At 31.2% G+C, this 11,170-nt stretch overlaps 1 protein-coding gene across 1 annotated transcript in view; it reads left to right on the top strand.

The window, feature by feature from the left end:
- Positions 1-1,052: 1,052 nt before the first annotated feature.
- Positions 1,053-11,170, top strand: part of LOC149537313 (putative LRR receptor-like serine/threonine-protein kinase At1g56140) — a 212,637-nt gene continuing 202,519 nt past the window's right edge. Inside the window, exons 1-6 of the mRNA XM_089802826.1 lie at positions 1,053-1,275; positions 1,380-1,554; positions 1,637-1,708; positions 1,820-1,891; positions 1,994-2,065; positions 2,183-2,254. Of these exons, the coding sequence (XP_089658952.1) occupies positions 1,155-1,275; positions 1,380-1,554; positions 1,637-1,708; positions 1,820-1,891; positions 1,994-2,065; positions 2,183-2,254 (584 nt within the window). The 5' untranslated portion in view covers positions 1,053-1,154. The remainder of the gene's footprint in view (positions 1,276-1,379; positions 1,555-1,636; positions 1,709-1,819; positions 1,892-1,993; positions 2,066-2,182; positions 2,255-11,170) is intronic.

Below are 11,170 nucleotides of genomic sequence, written 5' to 3'. Positions count from 1 at the left end.
AATCTTTCAAAATACTTTTAGCTTATTCTTGTTACAAAAAATTTAAAGTCTATCAAATGGATGTTAATATTGCATTTTTGAATGGTTATCTTGATGGAGAAATCTATATGGAATAGCTTGAAGGTTTTGAATCAATAGGAAAACCTTATCATGTTTATAGGTTATATGGCTCAAAACAAGCTCCTAGTGCTTGGTACTCTAGGTTGGATGCCCACTTAATAGAAAATGAATTCATTAGGAGTGGAGTGGACAAACCTTGTATACAAGGTTTGAAGGTAATGACATTCTTGTTGAGGTATATATAGATGACATCATTTTTTGTAGTAATCTAAACATTTTGAGCATATCATAGAATAACAATTTGAAATGTCTCTATTAGGAGAGTTAACATTCTTTCTTGGTCTTCAAGTTGTTCAGTTGGAGCATGATTTGTTTCGAACTCAGGTCAAATATGTAACAGAGATGCTCAAGAAATTTAAAATGGTTGATTTTTTTTTATCTACTCAGTACTCCTATAAAATCAGGTAGTAAGTTAGTTAAAACTCTTGAAGTAAACCAATCTAAATATAAGTCTATAATAGAAAGTTTTCTTTATAAAATTTATTTTTAAATTTGATTGTATTTGATTTTTTACATCAATATTTCGGATCACATTCTATAATCCATCATAAAAAAGAAACTTTGATCCCAAATTACCCACACCACCCACACCAACCCACTTCAGAAAAACTAATATTCAAAAGAGAAGACTATTCCTACCATCATACCATGGTAACCTCGTTTGGATTATTTAACTGCTTACTGCAGACAAGTTCTTTTCAAGCAGATGCAGGAAAGTTTAACAGCCTGAAAGTTATGCTCCCCAAGTTTCTGACAAACATCTTTTTTCTGACGAGTCTGTTGCAGAGATGAAAGCAATTGTAACAACGCGGACTTTTATATGCCGTGGACAAGACGGCCAGAGATAAGAACGCCACCTCATGCATGCGTGACAATATTTAATTGTCACTGGCCAATAGACGACAAAATAAATAAATTATTTGCCGAAATTGGTAGTTAATGTGAAGCACTGTCTCAGACGGTGGGCTTTGTAACTATTATAGTCCTTCAGATCGTTTCGGTCTTGGGCGTAGTTGAATGTTGAAGCTTCTCTCATGGGCAGCCACAAGAAATGTTATTCACTGGTCTCTTCTGCAATATTCTTCCGCCTTATCGTCTACTGCTGCTTCTTTCCCCAGTTCAGTGATGCTGCTAAAACCACCGATCCGAAAGAAGGTAAGATCTCAATTTGAATCGGTTTTTCAAACTAAATTAATAGGGATTCGTTACAGACTAAATAATGTGTTTTAGCTAATTGTTTGTTTGGGTTGTATATATAGTTGAGGCACTCAAAGTAATTGCGACCAAAATGAAGATATCAAAATGGGATTTCAGTCTGGATCCGTGCAACAATGACGATCCAAACTGGTATACTCTTTCTGACACAGACGGGCCGATGGGGGTCAAGTGCAGCTGTGTTTTTGACCGAAATACCACTTGCCATGTCGTTAAGCTGTAAGCACCTCTCGCTTTAAAAATCGCCTTTTTTCCCTCATTTATTGAATGCCACATATATATTTACCGTGTTATATTGCAGAATAGTGCTGTATGAAGAATTGCAAGGGATTGTTCCACCTGAATTGGCTAATCTTACCTACTTGCAAAGCCTGTGAGTGCTACTAAACTTCAAATGTCCATTTTTCTGCCGAATTAAATCGTTTGGAGTGATGAAAATAAGATTTTGTAACTAGTTTACGAAATTGTATAAATTTTCGAACAGTGACCTGAGGTACAATTTTCTGAGCGGATCGATCCCTGCTGCTTTAGGCTCATTACAACGACTTGAGTACCTGTAAGCGACCAGTAACTTTTCCCCTAACAATTCTGCATTGCTTTGTTCAATATGTTCTGTGCGTCAATAATTTAATTAGTTGTAATTTCTCTGATATGACAGGTCGTTTGGGCAAAATCGTTTAACTGGTGAAGTTCCCAAGGAATTGGGGAATCTTACCAAGTTGATATCCCTGTAATTTTTTCTTCTTCTCTGTAGATTTTTTCATCTATTTCTTGGCCACTTAAATAGAAATTAGCTGTATATTTATTTTGATTCTATCATTGTGTGTTTTGTGTGCATGCGGCATAGGAGTGTTAGTACGAATAGTTTATCAGGAACATTGCCCGCACAGCTTGGAGATTTGACAAACCTGGAGCAACTGTAAGTTCATGTTTTCGCTATCCTTGATGCACTCTCAACTTTGTTTATTTGATATAGCTTTTTTGGACTCCCGGAATTCTAATTTTGTTTATTTTAATTATGGACTTTGAACTTACTCTGCATTCGTTACCACTCTGAACTATTTTTTATTAGTATTTTGGACGTAGTCTGAACCTTTGCTTTGCTTTATTAATTACCTTCAGGCTTCAAAATTTAGGAAAAGTGTTTTATATAAGTTATGATAGTGTATTTGGATTTAGCTGTGTAGTTTTTAGTCAAATTTATTGATCTATATTTTATAAGTAGTTATACAGATGAATCTGTAGAGATAAATGAAATACCAAAGAGTCATTGAATATAGGCCATGTTTACAATGTGAATTATCTCCAACATTTGTGGTTAGTGTAATTGTGTATCATTTGAAGTGTAGCTGCATCAAAAGAGTTTGACATGAGTTTAAACTCTGATTGCAATAGTTATGTCATACTTAACAAACAAGATATATAATAAATGACATTTTTAAATAAATTTAAAATTTACAAAATATTATTGTATTTCAATCATTTAAGAATTATTTCATTTTTTATTTTAAACCTAAATTTCTAAGAATTTGATATATAAGCAAATGTCTGCAATCGAAATAAGTTGTCTGGATATCGTCTCGTCTCTCGTCCTAACCAGGACTGTAACAATAATTTTAAGATTCCAGACCCCTTAACTTATTTTATTTTTTAACTAGAGTTTACAGTGGTTCATCATTGATCATTGTACACCTTATATTGATTATTAATTAATTTATTTTTCATTTTTGCTGTCACTTTGTAATGGTTCATCATTGCTCATAGTGGACCCTCCTTTCTAACCCCTAACTTTTAAACTTTATTATTATGTATATTATTTGCCACTTGCAATGATTCATTACTACTTGATTGTCTTTGACTTCTAAAATATTCGCATGAAATCGATGCTCACTTGGATTATACATTTTTTTTTTTGTAGAATACACAATTTGATTCCTATTAAATCGATAAGTAGCAGATACAAATAAAAAGTTTTGCAGTACAATTTAATTCATAGCTCAATGATTCTTAAATCTAAAACCGGGGGCAATAGAGCTCTTAGCTTTTAAAACGCACATTGAATTTGAATGGCTAAAGTTGGCGTAATCTCTTCTTGCATTGGTTTGAATAATCTCGGTCTCCTCCCTCATTTCGTATCACGTGAGTGCGACTGTGGACACCAAACCCACGTTGGGCGGGCCCCATGAAAGATGGTAGTGGTTCTTCAACTTGGACAAATTGTATTAAAAAAACAAAACGAGGTGGCCTATTTTGGTGAAAGTCGCAAAAAGGGCCCGGTTCAAAATAGCTGTCGTTGACGGTCGCCGCTCATCATCACATGCCAATAATTCTTTTGGAATGGGGTTTGAGGCGGTGAAAGCCGCACTAGAATCTGTTGCCATTATATATTAATCTCATCCATCACCATAGTAGGATAGGTAATTTGAAATGTATCTAGCTATGATTATATACCCTAGTGGGGTATTAAAACAAGGACGAGACTATCCTTCTTAGAAATTGAATCATTGGCTAAATTTCAAAAAAATGAAAACACACTGATTTTTTTTGAAATTTTCAGCATTTGATCTTCATGATCTGTACATTTTGCGATCGAAAACAACAATTTTTTTGGGAAAAATTTGTTATGTTTTCGTGAACCCGAAAAACAATCATGTTTGACTTTTTTTTGTCTTTGGTGCATTTTGTGTGGAGATTAGCCAACACCTTAAAACAAGAGACCCAAGCGTCATAGTTCATGCCATTTGCATTTTTAGCTTATACTATATAAAAGTAGAATTGAATATGGTGGGGGATAAGAAAAAGGGTAGGATTAAGTAGAACGAGTTTGGAATTAATGTTTGGTAAGACATAAGTATAATGAATTTGATTGGTAATATTAGTCACTTTTGCAAATGATTCACCAAATGAAAGTATTTGTAATCAATTGTCATTTATTCAACTGATGATAAAGAAACTTAAAAATGCAATTTTTTAAAATAATATTTTAGTTTAATAGAAATAGAAGGTTGGCATACTAATTCTTAAAGGTAACGTAATGTTTTTTCCTCATTATGATTAGTAAGATGTAAATAAACGCTTTTGATGTCTAAATTTAAAATTTTACAGTTGTTATAAATAAATTACACCACAACTAAATAAATAAAACTCATTTTTCTAGCAATGTTCCCATTCAAGACATGTTAAATGACAAAAGAGTTTTAGATGCTAAAAAACTACTAGTTATCTAGAATTCAACATACATTACAATACTACATTTCTACAATGTATGCAATTAGAATCTCAATTCAAATATTTTATCAATGACATTGATAATTGCATGACAGTCTATGTTGAATCTTAATGCGAGTGACTTGCTATTGTCTAAATAGTGTAAAGCTAGCTTACTTGTATGAGAGGAGGTGGTGCCATAGTATATGAGCACCAAATTCACCTTATATTAGAATAAATATAAAAATTAAATAAGCTAAAAGAAAACAATGCAAGAATAGATGAAAATGGATAATTCACATAGTTCATGAACCATTCTAGAAGAGTTAAAACTAAGCTTTAATATTCTTATCTACAAAAATATTGTGTATGAATACAATGTCAGAATGATTAGATTAATCATTAATAATGAACTCATAGAATACCAAAATGAAAAACCGTCATGTTCTTTGTGGATAATTTTAAGAGTATAAAAGTGGGGATGAAAATTTTAAGAGTATAAAAGTGGGGATGAAGGTAGAGGGAGAGAAGAAAGAATGTTAAATATTTATATTGAATTAAATATTTAAGTCTAGTTCTTCCAAATTAATAAATATAAAAGGCAAAAGAAATTTGGAAGAATTCTTTATATAATCATTCTATATTCATAATGCTATATGTGAATTGCTAAACTAAATTTACAAATAAAATCTCAAATATAGAAATTGCTAAATTTAAATTTTAGTGTCTTTGATTTTTTAATGTAAAAGCTTAAGTCTTCAAGTTTTTATAAACTTCATAAATAAGATTTAATAAATTATTAATTATAAATAAAATAAATCTAATATATTGATATTAAATTGTTGCTATTGAAAATCTAAAGTACAAAATTGAACATATTAATATATAAAATACTAAAAATAAAATAAACTATATTGAAAAATATTAAGATTTAAATTTTATTTGTTGAATTAAAAAAAATTCAATATGTCATGGCATTGCTATAATTACCATTTAATCTTCATATTTAATTAAATGTTCCATGGAAGATCTCTAGAAATAAAGATGACACAAGCTATAATTAATGCATAACCTATGATTAGTGCATTACAAGTGGAGTATAAAAAATATGTTTGTTTTTGTGAATTAAAATAATGTTACTCCTTACTATTATTGCTCTAAGGTAATGAAAAAAGAGATAAATTATTATTTTTAAATCATTTAAATAGATGGAAATTTTAAAACTATGGTTTATAGACATATGTTATAAAAATTATTCATTTTGATTGGTTATTTAGAAATTACTATTGCATCTAATGGATGTAGCATCAAGAAGCCATAGAATAGTAGGGGGGAGTGGGAGAAGCAGTTATACGAGATGGCCTACATCAGGGGTTGGTGCGAGAACAAGCTAGTGTTGCCCACCCATTGCCCTTACCCTTATAAATAGTAGGGGTAGCCCGCAGCCCATACTATTCGCATGGCGACCAAGGCTAGATGGGTCATGCAAGTAAGGTTTTGCACCCTCCCTTAGAATAGTAGGGGTGGAATAATCTAAAAGGAGGGCACTCGGTTGCCCTACCCCCTACCCCCTACACCCTATATTTATTAGGATCAGGATCAAGTGAAGGTAAGGCAGGCTTAACCTGCCTATGACAAGAACTAATAAGAGTTTCATTGGGTCAAAGTTCCTCTCAATAGTGTACTTTGTTTAAAGTAGATAGAAAGATCAATGTAGAGTTGATAATTGAACCATGGAGATAGGTAGGGAGATATACATAGATGATGAGATAGAGATAAGGGAGAGATTAAAGAATAGTTGATAGCTTGCCATTCCCACCATTGTATGTATATTTTCCAATTAATTTTTTCAAAGATGTTGAAAAGGAGTACAATATAGTAATGCATTAACAAATTTGCAAGAGTTCTTAATATGTTTCTTCATTTGCATTAAAAAATGACAATAAACAACAATTAGCATTTCAAGGATTTAAACTTTCACAGGCAAATTAATTTGACATTTTTGTATTTGAATATCTATGATAGATTATCTATGCCCATTCTAAAATAATATTTAAATTAATATAAGTATTTTATTGTGATGTTGCTATTAAAATTTAACTATGAAGTTTTTTAATCAAACCCATTCACCCATGTTTCATGAGTAGTGATTCACACACAAGTCCATCTGTCATGCGAATAAATGAAACACTTAGCACTCATTAGATTTAGGTGATGCTCATAGAGGTGAAGCACTAAGACTTCCTAATACATCACTCATCCTAGTACTACTCCAGCTTGAGCACACTTAACTACAAAGTTTCCTCCATGGTTAAACCCACTCTTCTTGTAATTCATTAGAAATCCCCCTAAGCTTGTTAATTGATAAGTAGGAGATGTTTCAACAACAAGTCAAATTGGGATATTGCTATCAGGATTTAACTATGTAGTTTTTTAGTCAAACTCACTGACCCATGTTTCATGAGTAGTGATTCATACATGAATCCAATAAATAGAAAACTTAGCACTCATTGGATCTAGGTGATGCTCATAGAGGTGAACCATTAGGACTTCTGGGGAGGTCACCCATCCCAGTAGTGCTCTAGCTTGAGGGTGTTGAATTGTAGAGTTTCCTCTATGGTTAAACACACTCTTATTGCAACCCCATTTGCAAAACCTTCACCAAGTGTTGTGCCTTATGAATAACCCATTAGAAAGATCCTTAAGCTCATAATTGATAAGTAGGAGATATTTCCACAAGTCAAATTGTGATGTTGCTATCAAGATTTAACTATTTAGTTTTTGAGTCAAACTCATTAACACATGTTTCATGAGTAGTAATTTACACATGAATTCATCACTCATGAGAATAAAAGGAACACTTAGCACACATTGGATCTAGGTGATACTCACAGAGGTGAAGCACCAAGAATTCTTAGGAGGTCACCCATCCTAGTACTACTCTAGCTTGAGCATGCTTAACGATGAAGTTTCATCTATGGTTAAACCTACTCTGCTTGCAACCCCATTTGCAAAGCATTCACCAACTTTTGTGCCTTATGAAGCATTCATTAAAAATCTCATTAAGCTCATCATTAGATATGTATTTTATTTATAATTAAGAACTGTTAAAGGGAGTAGAGATATAGGTTAAAGTGATAGAAAGATATAGGAAAAAAGGGAGAGTTGGTAATAGAAGGAGAAAGAGATGGAGAGAGACATGGTCAGAAAGGTAGGGGTGGAAAAGAGACAGATGTAATGAAAGGTAAGAAAATTGAGATAGAAAGAGAGGGAAGAAGAAGAGTTGGTAATAGAAAAAGGGAGAGATGGAGAGATAGATATCTAGAGAGAGAGTTGATTTTAAACAATAGAGGTAGTTGATTTTAAATTAAAAAATGCAAAAAAGCCTATGGATATTTTTATCTTGAACAAAAAAATTATACTGATGAGATAGCTATGTGATGTTGAACAATTTTTTTGAGAGTTAAGTCTATATATGAAGGAAGCCTCATATATCTATTAGGAAAGTTCACTCTATTTATCGATAATTTTTAAAAATGCTAGCAATTGAGCTTAATACTAGTAATTTAAATAATAAATCATTTCCACGAGTGCCTTCTTATTTTTAAATATATAAATTTTAATCCATTTTTAAATTTAATGAGCATTAAAAAATGAAGATTGCCACAACATTAGTAAATGACAATAAATAACAATTCACACTCTAGGAGTTGGCAATGTTAGCTATTTGAATATATGTAATAAATGATCTATATACCTTTTATAAAATAGTATTTGAATCAATAACTATTTGAATTAATATAGCTATAGTATTTGAATTAATATAACTATTATAATAAATAAGTATTAAATTATTGTTTTGTATGTGAGAGGGGGGAGTAGAAGTATAGGTTAGAGTGGTAGAAAGAGAGGGGTGTTGGGGGGAGGGAGATAGCTTTGAACAACTAGCATTGAATAATTGAAATATAAATTAGATGAAATGTGTAAGAAATTTAAAATAATAGATATTTAATTATCTTAATTTAAAATGTTAATGCTAAAATTTAAATGGTTGATTGACAATTACAAATAAATTAAGTTCAAAAAATAAAATAAAACTGTAAAAATTGAATTCTTAACTCATTTAAATGATAAAATTTAAGTTTATTAAAAACTAAAGCTAAATTAAATTTATTGGAATCGATGTCTAAATAATAAAAATAAAAAATGTAGTTACTATATTACATAAAATTAGAATAATTAGAGAGAAATTAATATCAAAAAATTAAAAAATTGTCATAGAAGTAAATTATTTTTGGCAAATTAAAATAGTATTCTTCTCTCCCCAAATTTCCTCATAGAAATATCACTTATTAAGTGTCATTCTTACATCAATACAATACATTCTTTAAGAAGCATTAAGAATTAAGAATATTAAAAGGAAGTTAAACAACTCATGTTAGAGTGGGGTTGGCGTTGCACCAAAAGATGGATCTGTCAATGTATGATACAACCACTCAACTTATTGTATGTATAGGAGTTGGTTAAGCCCTTGTCACAAATCCTAAGTGGAGTGCATAATATTTTTCCAACAATCTCCCCATCAACATTACCTAAGGGTCTGAGAATTTGAACCTGTGATTATGCACTAATACCACTTGTTAAAGTGTGGTTGTCATTGCACCAAAAGACTGATCTGTCAATGCACGATACAACCACTCAACTTATAGTACACAAGAGGCAGTTAAGCCCTTGTCATGAATCTTGAGGGGTTGATGAACATTTTGAACCAACAACTCTCTCTTACCTTGAGAAAACTAAAAGAGAATGGGTGGGATTGATTCCTACATTTCAAAGGAATAATGGGCATTGAATCTAATGGTCCCTATGGCTTTTACCAACCACTCAACTTATAGTACACGGGAGGCAGTTAAGCCCTTGTCATGAATCTTGAGGGGGTGATGAACATTTTGAACCAACAACTCTCTCTCACCTTGAGAAAACTGAAAGAGAATGGGTGGGATTGATTCCTACATTTCAAAGGAATAATGGGCATTGAATCTAATGGTCCCTATAGCTTTTACCAAATAAAGATAGGGTGGAAGTTGGAACATAAGAATGACATGCCACTATTTTCAAATACAGAAAAGAAAATACTGAGATTTATTTGTTGTGGAAATTTATATGTTATTTCCTTTCATCAATTGTCATTTTCCTTTTCTTTTTATAGTGCTTGTTTCCAAGGAATTCAAATTGGTCATACTACATCACACATGTTAAGAGGTGAGGACACAAAGTAACAACCAGTAAATGACTAAGTAATCACACAAATAATTAAATAGATAAGAAAACTTGTTTGAAAGGTAAGCCATAATGATATTTTATTTTCCTGTGTTCTTTATACTTTGTGCCTAAAATGGGTCATGCGCAAAAAAAATAGTTGTTGTTCAAGAAAGTGAGCAGAAGAGGCAAGGTTTTGCTAAACCCCAGAGACTGAGACATGTGGTTTATAGTGGAAAGATGCATGCTTGCCCCCTATACAATTGAGTTTTAGGGTTTCATTCTTTGTATAGTAGACAAATCTCTAACACTACAGACATTTCTACAATGTCCTTCAATTTAGACTAGCAAGGAGAATGCCATATGGAAAAATGAAATCAGAGAAAAGGGAAGACATTTAATGCAATAAAGTTTTCTTTAATTTTATGGTGGGAAATTTAATTTTTTTCCTTGATTTTTTCTATCATAACCAATAAGAACTGAGACAAATAGTATTTTTGAACTTTTTAAACATGTATGGAAATTATAAATTATAGTTTTTTGAATATAAAAGTTTGATTCTTTGATGTGTTTGGTTAAACTAATAGAATAATAAAACTAAATGGAAACAATATTATTGTGTCTATGGAAGGAACTAATGAGAGGGTGGTCAAATATTAATGAAGAAATAAAAAGTATGCTAAATAAAAAATTGAAGGAAGGTTTGTGAAGAGGATATTTTGATAGGAAAAATGAGTATTACATTAAATATTTTGATTCTACATATGATGATACTCAAAAAAACCCATATTGGGATGTAAATAAAATGGAAAGAAAAAATGTTAATTGTCATATAAGAACTAGTTCGTACCAACTTAAATGTGAAATTAAAAGATGGATGATACTTAAAGAAGAGTACAAAAACATAAGATGTCTCTACATTAAATGTGAACACTTTAAGTTGTTTGAAGAATAATAAGATTTATAAAAGGAAGAGTTTAGTTGGCGGGGCATTTTTGTATTTTTGGGTCCCATAAGCTATTTGGTCTTTTTAAAAGCATCTAGTAATTCATTTTGACTCATCATTGCCCTACATAATTCAATAAAATAAAATGTATCTTGCATTCTTTATGCATCTCTTGCAATCCCTTGATGATGGATCATGAAGTGTTATATGGAAACAAATTCAAAACAATCAAAACCAAAAGCTTCTCAAAACAATATTTAGTGTTGATTGGTAGCTTGAAGAACAAAAAAGGGAACTCTAATTTATAAATAATGATTAAATAAGTATTTAGATGTTTTTAAAATAGTCAATTTTTGTTTTATTTATATCATTAGTAAGATATTTTTATTTATTTCAAATCAAATTAGAGTAACCTTGGCCTAA

Source organism: Cupressus sempervirens, chromosome 9, assembly GCF_028749045.1.
Source record: "Cupressus sempervirens isolate cs-2001-9-10 chromosome 9, ASM2874904v1, whole genome shotgun sequence".
In the NCBI taxonomy this organism is placed as follows: domain Eukaryota; kingdom Viridiplantae; phylum Streptophyta; class Pinopsida; order Cupressales; family Cupressaceae; genus Cupressus; species Cupressus sempervirens.
This window is presented reverse-complemented; position numbering and strand designations above follow the sequence as displayed.